Genomic DNA, 15,865 nt, shown 5'->3' on the forward strand with positions numbered 1-15,865 from the left:
TTGAGAGCTGGTTACAGAAACATTCAGCTAAATTAATAATGACAACTGTTCTTAGTGTATTGCAGTAGGTAGGGGCCTGTCCTTTAGCATATTGTAAAAGCTACATAAAGAACTCTTGAAAGAATTGATTTCCTTGTATAGGACTTGATCCATTAAAATAGATTTCTCATTTTTTTTAAGAAGTCATATTTATACTTGAGAACTGTCATGATAATTGTTTTAAAAAATTACTGACTTTAGGTATCTCTGGTTTCTTGTATTTCATTCATTAACTCAGTGTAGTTTGATCACCATACCATCTTTTCCTCACAGCTTCTGGATCAGCATTGACTTAGTGGTCACATCCAAGGCGCCCTCGTTTTGCTCTTCACCTGACCATGCTCTGAGGCGTTTGGTCCTGTTGATTAGCCTGTCCTTGGCTCTGCCACTTGTTAGCTTCTTAGATGCCTCTCTTCCCTAGTTCTCCTGTCTACCTCCATTACTCCTTGGTTTGGAGCTGCGTTTCCTACTCCTTAAATGTTGCTTTTCCTAGGGTCATTCAGTTCTTTCTTCTCCCAGTCCCCTCTTAAGACATCTTTTCTGTTCTCGTAGCTTTAACCAGTACGTTTGTGTGTCACACTCGGACTTCTGAATCTCTGTATCTATTGGACATCTCTGTTTGGATATTCCAGAGATACTTAAAATATCTAAGGAAGTGGTCCAGATTGAATTTCATTCAGATAGATTATTTCTGAACTATAAAGGAGCCTTTGGCATTAGTGTTGTCTGATAGGCATTCTTGGGGAGGTATTTGGCTGAAGCTATCATTTGTTTAGGCATGTAGAAATTAGGTAAAATAACTGGTTTGTATTATAGTGAATAAGAGCTTGGGCTCTGAAGTTATTTTTAATAAAATTTATTATTTGGTGTAAACTTGGTTTCTGGTAGAGTTTACTTAAGACTGTAGTTTGGTTATACGCAGACTTAATCCAGAGAATGACAGTATAGGTCAACAACTCTTGACTTCTTTTAAGTTTTAACACTTAATCAATGAAATCCTCCCTTACCCTCTTATTTATTTTTTTCCTGGACTAGTAAGAATATTTTTTTGTCTAACACATTTAAAATTTTTACTTTTAACAGAAATTAGCAGAGTACGGAAAGACATGTACAATGACACATTAAATGGCAGTACAGAGAAAAGGAGTGCAGAATTGCCTGATGCTGTGGGACCTATTGTTCAGTTACAAGAGAAACTTTATGTGCCTGTAAAAGAATACCCAGATGTAAGTATATTTTGTTTATATTCAATGTTTTGTTTTGCTTTTTTCCTGATTCACATTCTTTGGAAAGAGAGAGATCTGGTGGTAAGCACTGGCAGCTGCTTTAAAAAAATTTCACACGAGGGACCAGATGTGTGAATAATTTAAAATTATTAAAATATATATATATTTGTTTGGATGTTGCTGTGTCACTTTGGAAATGCACATAGTAAAGACTTAGTCCTAGATTTCAGATTGAGGCAAGAATTATGGAAAGAGCTTTGGCTTGAATGTCAGAAAGCACCAAGTACAACTTAGTGCTTGCCTTTGGCCTAGCCTCAGAAGCTGCATCACCCTCTCAGCAAAATGAGGGACTAGGCTCTGATAGCTAAGGTTCCTTGCGGTGCTGAAATTTTTATCATAACCACTATTTATAATTTTTTTCATCTTCGTTCCTTGCTCAGCTATTCTGAGTATCCTGTCCTGGATAGCCTCCTTATAATCTACAATTAATTTATAAAAGGCGCAAAACTCTTTGCCTTTTGTTACAAAGCCCTACATGATACGGTACCTTCTACCTCTAACCTCATCTGAAATGATTTTTCTTCTTCCTCAACACCCTGTAGTCACATGGGCTGTTAAGAATAGGTCTATTCCCAGCCCAAGAACCTTTATGTTTTCTCTGCATTGATCTTAACTGGCTGGCTTCTTCTTGTCATTAAGATTTTAGCTTAAAAGTCACTTTAGAGAGGCCTCCTCTGCCCATTTAATATAAAAGCAATCTGGTTACTCATTATTTCACATACGTCTCTATTTTTCTGCAATAGCATTTATTATCTAGTTGTTTTTTTTTTAATTTTCTTGTCTCACCCCAGCAGAATATAAGGTACTTAAGAACTTGTCTTTGTTATTTACTTCTGTATTCTCAGTGCATGTAATATTGGCACGTAATAGGCAAACAGTAGCTACTGAATATATTGAGGCAAATCGATGTCTTTTTGCTGAGCTTCAGAGGACTTTTCTGAAAGGAAGTACAAGAAGGAGTTGATATTGTAAAGTCAGAAATGTGATGTGCAGTCTAAGATGCATTATGTGGATACTATCATAGTTTGGAGATTAGAAATGAATGTCGAGTTGATAGGGAAAAAATGTTGATATTACATAAGGTGCATTTCTATTAATAATACAGTTTTCTTACAAGTTAATATATTTGCTCTTTTTTAAATAAGTATTTTTGTTACAAATATATAAACAATTCTGGATGATTTAGGCAAAAAGGAGTTTGTTGGAAGATAATTGGGTGTAGTACTAAGGGTTAAAGGAATAGCTGGAGAACAAAGCTGTATATAAGACAGGAACCAGGGCAGGTTTGAGATCCTCAGTAGTGGAAGTTTAGACCTTCCCTGTTGAGAGCCTTGCTCTTTTTCTATTTTTAACTTCCATTTAATAATCTTGTGGTAGTTCATACATATACATGTATAAATTCTCCTTCAAACTCCGATTCCATCCAGGCTGCCAGGTAACATTGAGCAGCATTCCATGTGCTACATAATTTGGCATCATGCCTCTCAGATTTTATTCAAACTTCATATTCTTTGGAGAGATAATGTATTTTGGGCCAGTTTGCCATGAGTAAGGCCTGGGATTAACTGACATAACCTAGACCACCCTGGGTATTGGATTATTTTTAGGGATGGTAAGTTGTGATTTGGGCAGCTGTCCATCCCGGTTGGCGTCTACTACTTCTGTATTTCATGATCTCTTTAAAAGACAGTGACCTTCTCGTCTGCTTGTCTAAAGGATGGAGACCCAGCAGTGGTCTTTAGCATGGACTGTGCAAGATAGCGACCTTGTTGTCTGCTTGTCTAAAGGATGGAGACCCAGCAGTGGTCTTTAGCGTGGGCTGCGCAAGAGCATGAGACCGTGTTAGAGAATGCAACCTTAACTCGCCCGATCCCCGTTCTTAGAGAAATGCTGTGCATGGAGTGATGCTTACATTGCATTACTAAAAGACACAAGTCCTGTGTAATCCTCTAAGTCAGAAGAGATGTGTTTTATGTTGTGGATCCAAAGGGAGGCACCTTTTTACTATATACCTGTCCTTTTCCACCAGTTGAGATTCACTGTCACGGTCAACTTCAGTTGCTGACAGGTGTGTTGGAGCGAAACAATGTCTAGTTCGCTGATTCTCAAAATGTGGTCCTGGGACTATAGGAGGTTCCACACCTCCCGGGAACTTGTAAATGTTCAAACCTCAGCCCAGACTAGTTGAATCAGCAGCTCTGGGCCAAAGCTCAGCAGTCTGCCTTCCAGGCCACGTGGATGATACCATGTATGCTGAAGCTTGGGAAGCACTGCTCTCGTTTGTGTAGGTTGTCATCCTAAGCCAGACTCACAGGTTGTCATGTAGGGTCCTTTTACCAGGCTTTGTTTCAGGAGGCAGATGGGGGCAGTGAACTCTTGAGGAGCAGGCATTGCAGTAGTACAGACAGACAAGAAACAAGAGGATGTTTTCTTTAGGTCCTGTCAATGCTGTGGGAAAAAGGAGATGCACAGTGGCTATGTGTTTGGTTAAGGAATCTCTTATGAGATGAAGGGAGTGCAGAGACATGAGTAGAGTGATGGGGGGAGGGCGTTCAGATCATCTGGGGAAAGGACGTTTCAGGCAGAGGGATCAGCAGTTCAGTGCACGCTTGGGAAGTGTGGTGAGATTCAAGGGTAGAAAGTTAGCAGAGTGCCTATCCTGTAGAGATTTTGGATACTACTGAATGTGAAATGGAAAGCTGCGGAGTGCTGTGGGCTCAGTTAGGTCTTAGTAGCTTATTTCTGGCTTCTGTGTGGAGAGAGGCTGTGGATGATACTGACAGCAGCAAGGCCAGCTGGGGGCAGAGGAGGAACTTGAAGAGGAGGACTTCTACATACTCAGATCCTACATAATTGATAACTTAAGAGCCAGTAGGATTTGCTGGCAGATTGGGTATGGAGGGTGAGGGAAAACTCAGAGGAGTAGCTCGCAGGTTTTGATTGGTTGAAGTAATAGTCACCAATTCCTGAGGAAAGACTGAGGGAAGAGCAGGTTTGGGGGTGGGGCTTCACATTTCTGACTTAGAGCTGAGTTTGAATTCAGACATCCATATGTAGGCGTGTCAGTGAGGCAGGTGGTGTATGAGTTCTGGGTAATTACTGGCACCCAAAAATATCTGTTTTATCAAAGCTTTTTAAATGTGAAATTCAGTGGTTTATAGGAGAGGAATAGATACAAGCCATTTTGGTCCTCCAGACCAGTTTTTTAATACCTTGAGTTTAAATTTCCTTTAAGAGGATTTCGCAGAGTTGGAGTCTGTGTGTAGTTTCTCTTTAAGGTTATCAATACATACCAAATGAATAGTAACTAACTATGCTGTAGTCTGTACTAGGAACTGTATCTCATCATTAAAAAAAATAATTAAAATGAAACAAGAGTGTCAAATTTTGGCAGTATAGAAAATATTTTTATTTCAGAATTATGAATTAGGTATTGGTCACAATAAAACAAGTATGTGTTTTTCTTGTTCCCGTTTTTCTTAATATATCTTAGAGATCATTACATATGCGTTTGTCCTACCTCCTTGTGTGTGAGGAATTGATTTTGTGAGTGAACTTATGCTCTCGGACTTGAAAATGCTTTCATTAAAGCTGCAAAGGAGCAGTGTAGTACAGTGGTCCAAACGTGTGAACTCAGCCTCCTGGCTGGCCCTAATGCTTGTGTGGTGCTTTGGGCAAATCCAGTCATTATCTTCTTTGTCTCTGTATAGAGGTAGTCTCTCACAGGCTTGTGAGGACTTATGAGTGAATTAGTACATGTGAGACATTTGGAAAGTGCCATAATGCTGTGTACCTACATAATGCTGTGTTGCCAGGATATAAGCTCCAGCAGGGTGGTGATGTTGTCCTTTTCTATAGTCTCACTGCCTGGGATAATGTCCAGTAAACGGTAGCTGTACGATAAGTATTTGTTGTGTGTATCTGTATGAAAATTTCAGTGTTTTAAATATTGCTGAACTTTAAAAAAAAAGTTGCCTTTTAAGTTTACATATAGCAACTTATTTATAAAAGTAAGTGTAAACTTGGAGATACTGTTTTGGGTTTGGCTGTGTGTAACTCTGGGACTGATAAGAGAAGGAAGCCTTAGATTCGGTGTTTGAGAAATGAGATTGTGCTGTATTATGTCCATAGTGTTTTTTGAATCAGTGGCTTAATGGTGTGGGAATGAGAAGATAATATGAGTAGCTTGTTGAAAATTTTTAACAAATATAACTTGTAGTATTTATCCTTATTAATAAAGTGGATTGTATTGCATCTCTGCTAGTATTAAGCATATCCTGGAGGTGGGGATATTAGTTCAGTAAAGAAAACTGCTGGATACAGTTGAGGTTATAGTGGGCTTTTGAGTCAGGTTTTGAATCGTGGCTTACTCCTTTAGTGGCTGTATTTGTCAACAATTGCCACAACAGTGCTCTATGTGAGCTGTCCTAAAACTCAGTGGCTTAAAATAACAAGTATTGATTTCTGTGCTCTTTATTTAGTCTACACTGTGTGGGCTGGAGTTCTGCTGATTGGGTTTAGCCAGCTTGGCCTGTATGTTACCTTTATGTTCCTGTTGGCTCCGCCCAAAGGGGCAGCAGCTGCTTGGACAAGCTCTTCTCCTGGCAGGTCACGGGAGTGTCAGAGCCGAGCCAAATTGCTTAAACACGTGAAAGACCTCTGCTCTTTCTCCCTCAGCCAACATCCCCTTAGCTTGATGGTTGTCAGCTGTGGATTGATCTTGCCCTTCGGGGGCATTGGGCAATTTCTGGAGTTATTTTTGGTTGTCACAACTTGAAAGGAGTACTAATGGCATCTAGTAGGTAGGTGCCACGGATGCACTTAGACATCCTACAATGCACGAGACAGCCCCAACGACAAAGAATTCTCCTGCCCCACATGTCAGCAGTGCTGAGGCTGATAGACTGTGTCATCAAGTCACTCCGTCCACATGAGAAGGGACTGGAAATTGAGACTATCACACTGACTTTGAGCCCATGTTAACTTTAGAATGTTTCCTTGTTTATAAGATCATCATAGAATTATTTAAGAGTAATGAAGATAACAAATATATGATATCTGATAGAGCACTCAGTAAGGTTCTTGTGATCATGAGTAAGGAAAAAATCCCCATCCTTGAAGGAGCCCACAGTGTTGTATGAAAGAGAAAAGCTGTTGCATTAAATCCTTTAAGACTATCATACTTTCATAAAAGGACAAACAGAAATGAAGATTAAAGTTATACATAGGCCATCATAGTGTTGGTTTGGCCAGTTATTAAGGAGGGACTTCTTTGAATCCATGACGATCTTATAAACAGTACGTGAATGGAGTTAATGCTGGTTGATAAAAGATGTTGCGTTTCAGTGAGTCCGGGATAATTGTGCCATTAAAGTTGCTGGTCATCGTTTCTGTGCTCTGAGAAGTGGCCTTATAGGGAGTGCCAGAGTGGTAGAGCGAGTTCCAGTGCTGGCAGGGGCTGGCTGTCAGGTGCCCAGTTAGCCTAGTGTGTATGTGAGCAGATAGATTGCAGAACTGTTTCGGGCATGATTAAGTTGTAGTGAGACTTTTCCCAGAAACTTTTTATGAAGATAATTTGACTTTGTGATGTTTTAAAAATGGGTCTTAATTTTGAACAGTTACAGCCTTGAAAGGTCTGTCTTGGATCTAAGCTGTCATGAGGGCATATATTGTCAATGTGTTTACGCAGATTGTAAGATGGGTAAATGCCCTTTCAAATATTTTTTCCAGTTTGTAGGACTTCAACATGGCAACGCTAATTAATAATGTGGGTTTTATAATGTTTTTCACGGTACTCTCTATGGAAAGTGAAAGTGGTTCAGTTGTGTCTGACTCTTTGCTACCCCGTGGACTATACAGTCCATGGAATTCTCCAGGCCAGAATACTGGAGTGGGTAGCCTTTCCCTTCTCCAGGGGATCTTCCCAACCCAGGGACAGAACCCAGGTCTCCCACGTTGCGTGTGGATTCTTTACCAGCTGAGCCACAAAGGAAGCCCAAGAATACTGGAGTGGTAGCCTCACCCTTCTCCAGCGGCTTTTCCTGACCCAGGAATCGACCCGGGGTCTAGCTCCTAATAATAATCTGTGTTAATGGTGGAACATAATTTTTAAATTCCTTTTATTTCTCCTGGGCTTGGAGATAAAAATCTGGCTAGTCATAGCTTCTGAGTTGGTATGGAGTTATTGGTCAGGTTCGGTTTCCTAAGATTGTCACCTGCAGAATGGCTGCTGAGCTGACTTTTGTTTTGGAGGAATTATGAGAGGAAAAAAGAGACCAATGCAGTTGGTTATCTTTACTTAAGCCTTTGTTCTTTGACTCTTGTGGCTTTCTTGTTGTGTTGAAAGATTCGATATAAACTACTTTGGTCTTTCATTGTTCTGAGAAACTGATGGACAGTAAGTAAAAATTTAACGATTGGCCAAGTCTCTATTTTCAATGCCTAGGTTAAACCTTGATATTTGGCAGGATATGATCTAAATTACAAGTGAAAATAAAAACATCTGCACATCTCTCTTTGATATGTTATACAAGAACCTCTTAAGGATAGATTGTTGATCTGAAGAAGGTTAGATAATATATTTTTATTGCATGGTGTGAAATGTTTCAGATTACATATTAACCTATTGGAGTTTGTAATTTAGCAGTACAATTTGATAACATAGAGCATGTCTTTAAGTTTTAGGAAGAGACTATTATTGTTGACTTAGAACTTTAAACAGATGAGTTCAGTGAAGGTCAGTTTCATGACATTTGGTTTTTAAGTTTCATTTTTATTTTACTTTGCAAGGATATTTCAAAGGCCTGCTGTGTACCAGATATTTAATAGGCTCTTTGTGGTCTGAGATATACTAAATTTCTTAGGATGCTAATAGAAATTATTCCAAAAAAGATTTCAAGACAGTCTGAAAACTAGTTTTTTTTTGGTTTAAATTTTTTCAAAGTTTAATGATTTTTTTAAAGTAATCTCGTCTTAAAATAGGAATGCTTTCTTTTGTAAGTAACATTTTGATATTAAAAAGGACTAGTGTGTAGAAGAACAAGCTTAAAGATGGAGTTAGTTTTTAGGGAAGAATAATTACTTGTAAGCAAATGTTTTCCAAACTCAGTTGAGATAGAAAATTTTCCCTGTGATTTATCTTATCCAAAAAGAGATTGTTAGGATCTACTTGGTTAAAATTACTGTGACAGAGGTCTTAAGGAATTAGATGGGTAACCTCATCACCTGCGTTAACCTCCATATCTCTAATATTCTCACCGAAGTAATCAAAGGAATAGAAAAATTAGAGAGAAACCTGCTCCTCAGGGCTATTGGGTGTTAGATGTTAAAGGAAAGGTCAAGGTGCTGATCTTTTTTGGCCCATTTTGGGAGAACAGTGTCTCCTGGGTGTGAGTGAAACAGTCAATAACAGAATATTCTTAATCCTTACCCTGTCCCCTCCAAAGCTGGTAAAAATGAAATGGGGTGTGGAGTAGTCTACGATAACCCCTTGAGCTTGGCCACCCGTTTTTGTGCCTGCTTAACATAGGTGATCTAAGTTTATTTTGTGAGTGAATGAACTCATTATTTATACCTTCTTTTGGTTTGAGTTTGAGCAGAAAACTACTGTAGCTTTTGGTGGAATTTGGCTTAACTTTTGGGCTTCCCAGCTGGTGCTGGTGAACCTGCCTGCCAGTGGCAGGAGACGTAAGTGCTGCAGTTTCACCCTGCGGACGTTGAAATAGAACTTGTTTAAGGATTAGCCATAGAATTAAATCTAATTATTTCTTTGGTAAAGTATGTTATATGTGTTAGTAAACTCATCCCTGTAGAACAAAATAGTTTATAATAAATTAGGAAATTCCTGAAATCTAAGTTTTGATTGCAGTGCGTGTGTGGCTCAGTCACTTCAGTTCTTTGTGACTGTGATCCTGTGGACCATAGCCTGCAGGCTCCTCAATCCATGGGATTCTCCGGACAAGAGTACTGGAGTGGGTTGCCCATGCCTTCCTCCGGGGGATCTACCTGACCCAGGCATGGAACCCCGGGTCTCCTGCATCACAGGCAGATGCTTTACCGCTGAGCCGCTGGGGAGACCCTACGAGGCTGCTCTATCCATGGGTTTTCCCAGGCAAGAATACTAGAGTGGGTAACCATTCCCTTCTCCAGGGGATCTTCCTGACTCAGGGATCGAACCCTGGTTTGCTGCGTTACAGGCAGATTATTTAACCGTCTGAGCCACCAGGAAGCTTTTCTTAAATTCAAAAACAATATCAATAAGTAGCCTGCTTACCATGAACTTGCCCATCTCCATGTTTCATATTGATATGATAATTTTTTCTTCATTACTTGGTAAGGAATTGATTGAGTTTAAAAAATTTATCACTGTTGTATTGCTTGGGGTTATAGAACAGTGATTATTACTTTTTTGCCTTTTTATTTGTAAGATTATTAAGAGCAGTATAAATTTGCAGTTTTAAGGACAGATTAAACAAAATAAAAAAGCAAAATTTGAGAAATGAGTAGAAACATGAAGGCTACAGAAGAGATATGAGTATAAAACTGTAAAATTTTGACATCATTCAGCAGCAAGGGCCTGAAGGATGGCAGTGACAGTTGGAACAAAGACAAGGGAACAGATTAAATTTAACATCTTAGATTTCGTAGTCTGTTACGTGTGGAGGATAATATTGTAGAGGAACCAAGAGTAAGAGATGGTAAACGTACTGTATTAATAGAATTTAATAATTGAAAATCACTTAGAATAATTCAAAATCACTGTAAACTGAGTTTGTTCTTAACAATTTAAGAACATTGAAGCAAGGGTAATGTAAGTTGCCAGTAAGTCAAATGTAACTAAAATTTATGCCCCAGAAGAGCAGGTTTCTTTAAGAGCTGAATTAGTACTTTTGGAGCAGTTATGAGAGTGATATTTATGCAGCAAAATTTAAGAAACCAGTTTCAAAGAGCCTTAGGCTATATTCATAATCAATACATGGTCAAGATTACTAAATATTTGATATCCCAGACTTATCTTCTGGGTCTGAGGTAACACTTGTAAGCTCAGTCTTGATTCAAATAAGTGTACTGTTCTCTGTGTGTGTGTCTTGTGCTGAAGTTTATGCATATTTGCCATTGAATCATGTGGATGAAGTAATGATCATGTACAAGTTTTCATTCATGTGAAAGGTTGGTTACGGTACACGGGATGTGGATGTTGATCCTAGTCAGTAACAGACAGATGAGGATATTGAAAAGGGGTGGTCATCTGAAAGGAGTATGGTAATGGTATGTTCTGTGATGTATGTGGAAAATAAATTAACATTTGGGCTCATCGTGAAAGTAAACTTAAATCTGAAGAGGTTTTTTCTAGACTTTGTGCTAAACGTTTTGAGCTACCCATGAACACCTGGTAGAATCAGGGTATTTAGAAGAGAGGCTTTACGCTATACTGCTGAAGTGTCTGGACTCTAGATGTTCTAGGATGGGGACTACTTTTGTAACCTCAGATGTATTAAATGGAGATGATAATGGTAACTACCTTCTAGTGTTGTTGTGAGGATTAAGTGACTTAATGCAGGTAAGTCTTCCCTGATAGCTCAGTTGATAAAGAATCCACCTGCAATGCAGGAGACCCTGGTTTGATTCCTGGGTTGTGAAGATCCACTGGAGAAGGGATAAGCTACCCACTCCAGTATTCTTGGGCTTCCTTTGTGGCTCAGCTGGTAAAGAATCTGCCTGCAATGTGGGAGACCTGGGTTTGATCCCAGGTTGGGAAGATCCCCAATGGCTACCCATTCCAGTATTCTGGCCTGGAGAATTCCGTGGACTATACAGTCCATGGGATCGCAAAGAGTCTGGCACGACTGAGCCACCTTCACTTCCTTTCACTTTTCAGTGTGGCTAAAGTGCCAAGCATCAAAGTTCACTTTTAAAGAACACTCATAGTAGAACATACTTCATAGTACTCAACATCTAAGAAATGTTGAATGACATAGTCCTTGCGCTTATGATGCTTCCATATTGAAGCATTGTTAGAGAGAGACCTGCTTCTCAGTGCTATTGGGTGTTAGATGTTACAGGAAAGGTCAAGGTGCTGATCGCTTTTCGTCCTGTTTTGGGAGAGCAGTGTCTCCTGGGAGTGAATGAAGCCGTCAGTAACAGAATCTTCTTAATCCTAGCCCTCTCCCCTCCAAAGCTGGTGAATGAAATGGGCTCTGGAGTAGTCCATGGTCAGACCAGTGGAGCCTGGCCACCCGTTTTTGTGGGTGGGAAATAACAGTTGTTTCTGTGACATCATTAACTCTCATTTGAATTTTATTCTGAAAACAGTCAGGCTTCCATTTAATAAGTTTTGGGGATGTGTGAGCCTTCCTGTGCTGCCTGTGTTCGTTTCTTCTCTGTGCTGTATGTCGTGTAAGGCACTGTGGATTCACATACACACACGTACGTGCGGTGCCGGTTTCTGATTTCAAAGAATGCCCTGTAAAAGACATGCAGATTATTGCAGACGGTGAGACAGGAGGGCTTTAAGAGGTGGGCCCTCACTTAGGGGAAAACAGCCGTCTCTAGGAGTTAGAAACCAAGGAAGTCACTGAAGGACTACTTGAGCTTAATACTATGAAATGAGAATTTGACGTGTTTGGTGAGAAGAAAAGAGAAAGAAAGGTATTACAGGGAACAAAAATTCAAAGTCCCCGCTGTTTTAGAAAACAACATGTTTCTGAACAGGAGGCTAAAGATAAAGGTTTGAAAAGTAACCAGGGATTTTTCAGAAGGCCTCGTGTGTGTTTGGGCCTTACACTTTCAAAGGTACTGTCTTCTGTTTGTGTCATCAACCCTTGTTGGCTTTCATTGCCTTCATATCTTTTATTTTAATTGATAATTTCTTGTTTTTCTAAGTACGTGTTATTTAGCTTCCTGAATAATCATCATCTTATTAACCTGAGTTTGTTTTGAATGGTTTCCTCCTTTTTGCAAATTATATTTATACTCAAAAGAGAAAGACTTGACATGATTTAGGTTATCCAGATTCATATGCTATAAATTTAATGTTTTGGTTGTTATTGGTTACTTTTCTTCACTTTTACATCTGTTGGTGTAACTGCTGCTTCTTATATGTCCTGTGCCACCAACAGACGTGTATGAAGGATACGAATGGTTTGCAGAATGGTTCCTGTAGTAATTATGTTCCTTAAGAAGATATATTTGGCTGTTTATCTGGGATTAACATGAAGATAGAGAAGGGATAAGACATCTGTCTTTCCAAAAGTACATGACATTTTGATATATTCATTTTTTTTTAAATAGAAGACTTTCGTTGATTTTTTTTTTCCCGCTAAACTCTATCTGGCCATACTAGTTTCAGTTGGTATAGTTCTGACATGAATATTGATTGGTGTTTTCATTTACGTTAGTGAGTAGATGAAAGTGAAAATCACGAGACGTATGTCGAAACTTTATTGTTCATAAATGTCCAGGCAGTTTATTTGCTAAATTGGATAATGACTTCAGATATTGGAAGAAGGCTATGCTAGTCACAGTGGACTTTAGATGCAGCAAACTTTTAAATTTAACCCTCATTGTTAACCTTTCCTCCTTTACCATCATCAGCTTAGTCAATGAAACTATAAAATCAAATCAAACAAGATATTCTGGTATTTTTAATTAAAAACAGTTATATTGCTAAGTAGTCATAACTCTTCTCTCATCTTACATACTTGCATAAGATGGCTTACTAGTGTTGACTACATTAGAAGTGGTCCATTTTTATCTGCCGAACAGAAGACTTTATCAAGAAATACACATTTGTGTGTATGTGTTTGATACTTACTATGTTGCTTACATGATACGATGTAACGTTTATAAACATCTAAGTTAAAATTGGAAAAGACCCTGCGGAGGAGAAGGGGACGACAGAAAATAAGGTGCTTGGATGGTATCACCGACTCGATGGACATGAGTTTGAGCAAGCTCCAGGAGTTGGTGATGGGGCAGGGAGGCCTGATGTGCTGCAGTCCTTCGGGTCACAAAGAGTAGGACGTGACTAAGCAACTGAACTGAAGTTAAAATCACCTTAGCTATACTAGACAAAATATTTAAAAACAGAGCATCAGTTTATTGTGCGAAAGGCAATCCAAAGAAGTGCATCATCTTTTTAAAATTGTTTTTCCAAAAATTTAAGCAGAAATTAAACATGTCTTAGAAGCATTTCACTGAAACGAATGCTTTTGGAAATCATTTTTTAATATGCTTTAATAGTGTGCCACAAAAGATTTTATCTTTGATTGTATATTTCTTAAAAGGTTAGTGGAAAGATTTACTATAATACTTTATGTTCTGTCATTGAGAGAATAATTTCTATTTAAAATTAAGTCAGTAGCATCAAATAGCATTAGACATGATGTTGACCTCTTCTTTAGAAATTAACATGCCACTTGAGGGCGATATAATTGGTAAGCCACAGAAAAGTCTGTACTTAAACAGTAGGGTTAATGAATGTCTTTCTTTTTTTTTCCCCTCTTCTTTCTTTCCCTTCTTTCGGCCTTTAAATTTTGCGGTTAGCTTAGGCTGTTTGAAATGGTTTTCTTTAAATGTGTTATGACATTGTTTTAATTGAATGAAGCTGCAGAACTAGCATGATAAATCAACACAGAATGAATTTTAATGCAAGGCAAACAATATTAACTTGGAAATTGGTTGCAGTAGACAAAGCAGCTGCTGTGATTAATTTTTTTCATTCTCTACTTACACCATTTTGAGAAGGATGACCTTGATGGTTTCGATTATATTTGAGTCCCAGTGGTATGCACTTGAACACATATGAGCTGTTTTTTGCTGGTTGTGGTGCAATAGAGATTGGTTCATTTTAGGATCAGGAAAATTTTGTTACGGATTTAATGTTTGACTGGCTTTAAAACATTTTTTATTTAGTAAATAATAATTGGAAGTATTAGTTAGCTGTAGCAGAAAACCTTTTCTGTGTAAGCTGTGGTTTTAGCAAAAGAGATTTAATATATGAAAAGAAAGAATGTGCCAAAGATGGCCTCTTTTGGGTTTGTGTATCAGGAATGGAGCCAACCACTTTAACAGGGCACAAATTCAAAAGTTACATATATTTTTACCCTGTACTGCCTGAAATTAGTTACTTCTAGATCTACTTAGATTTAAAGGCAGCCTCTTTAAAAATTTCATGGACTTCTCTGTTAAGTACTAAGGGTAATTCAGACGAGCTGAACAATTTCAGTAAAATAGGACATAGGGAAAAAAACAAACAAAAAACAGACATCTGCTTGAATTGCATCAGAGACCTAGCAAGATTGTGAAGAACTGCTAATTCAGGATTCTTGGGAGGACAGAGAATCAAGGTTGGATGTAAGCCTGGCTTTGTGAAACTGCTTCTCCTCTAGGTGTGTTTGCTGAACCTGGAGAGGACAGTAGAGAAGCTAAGCTTTGGGGCACAATAGGTCTAACCTATGTAAGCTCCTTCCCATCTCCAGTCTGTGCTTTGGGTAGGAATCTGATGGGTGTGCATTCAGGGGTAAGAGGGAACTAATTTCCTAGGCCTTTACAGACTTTGCATGTCAGCATCAAACTTGTGTCAACCTCAATAAGCAAAATTGTATTGAGATGATCTTAGGTTGCTAGTTAACAATAGGTGCCTGGCAGAAGCTGACATATATTCCGTCTGGAGAAAGATAACATCACCTTAGGCTTTATATTATTTCTGTAAGCTGTTTAGTAAGTACATTGTCTGGCACACACTAGAAACCAAGCAAACACAAAGAATACAAGATGATGTTCAGAAAAATCTGAAGAAACAAGACAAAAGAAGCACATTCATGAAAACTCTAGATATTAGAATTATTAGATCCGGACTTTATAAAAGTTATGCTTATTGTGTGTATGGAGACAAAAGACAAGTTGGAGAAATATGGCAGAGTTATGGGAGCTATGAAAGAAGAGTCAAACTGAATATGTCAGAGAAAGAGAAAGTATAAAAGAAAAATTAAACTGAAAAATTCCTTAACTGGGATTAATAGATTTAACAGAAGACTCAAAGCTTTTGAAGAGGAAATTAATGAACTGAAAATTACCTCAGTTGAAAATTCAGTATGAAAATAAATTTAAATTTAGAAAATAAATGTTAATATCTTATAAATATCTTTATATCTTAATATATGTAAGCTTAAGGGCAAAAGGTACTGCTGGAGAAAAGACCACTTCATAATGACAGAAGAATATAATTTTGTATATACCAACAACACAGTTTCTAATTGTGTAAAGCAAATAGAACTGAAAGAAATAGACAAAAGTTAGTCACAGAGGAGTTTGCCTGCTTTTTTTCCTAAGATTTTTTGGACATGGATCATTTTTAAAGTCTTTCGTGAATTTGTTACAACATTGCTTCTGTTCTATATTCTGGCTTTTTGGCTCCAAGGCATGTGGGATCCTAGCCCCCTAGACAGGGAGCAGACTTGCACTCCCTGCATTGGAAGACAAAGTCCCAACCACTGGACTGCCAAGGAAGTCTCATGAACACCCATGGACTATTTAGAAAA

The 15,865-nt window shown here is 38.4% G+C and overlaps 1 protein-coding gene across 10 annotated transcripts in view; it reads left to right on the forward strand.

Moving 5' to 3' along the window:
* Window positions 1-15,865, forward strand: part of QKI (QKI, KH domain containing RNA binding) — a 154,767-nt gene that overhangs the window by 47,740 nt on the left and 91,162 nt on the right. For all 10 annotated transcript variants that reach the window (XR_011258726.1, XR_011258727.1, XR_011258728.1 and 7 more), the window contains exon 2: window positions 1,123-1,265. Coding sequence is in view for 7 of the 10 variants with exons in the window: in XM_069598883.1 (XP_069454984.1) it covers window positions 1,123-1,265 (143 nt within the window). In the remaining 3 variants the exon portion in view is untranslated. The remainder of the gene's footprint in view (window positions 1-1,122; window positions 1,266-15,865) is intronic.

Source organism: Ovis canadensis, chromosome 8, assembly GCF_042477335.2.
Source record: "Ovis canadensis isolate MfBH-ARS-UI-01 breed Bighorn chromosome 8, ARS-UI_OviCan_v2, whole genome shotgun sequence".
Lineage (NCBI taxonomy): Eukaryota > Metazoa > Chordata > Mammalia > Artiodactyla > Bovidae > Ovis > Ovis canadensis.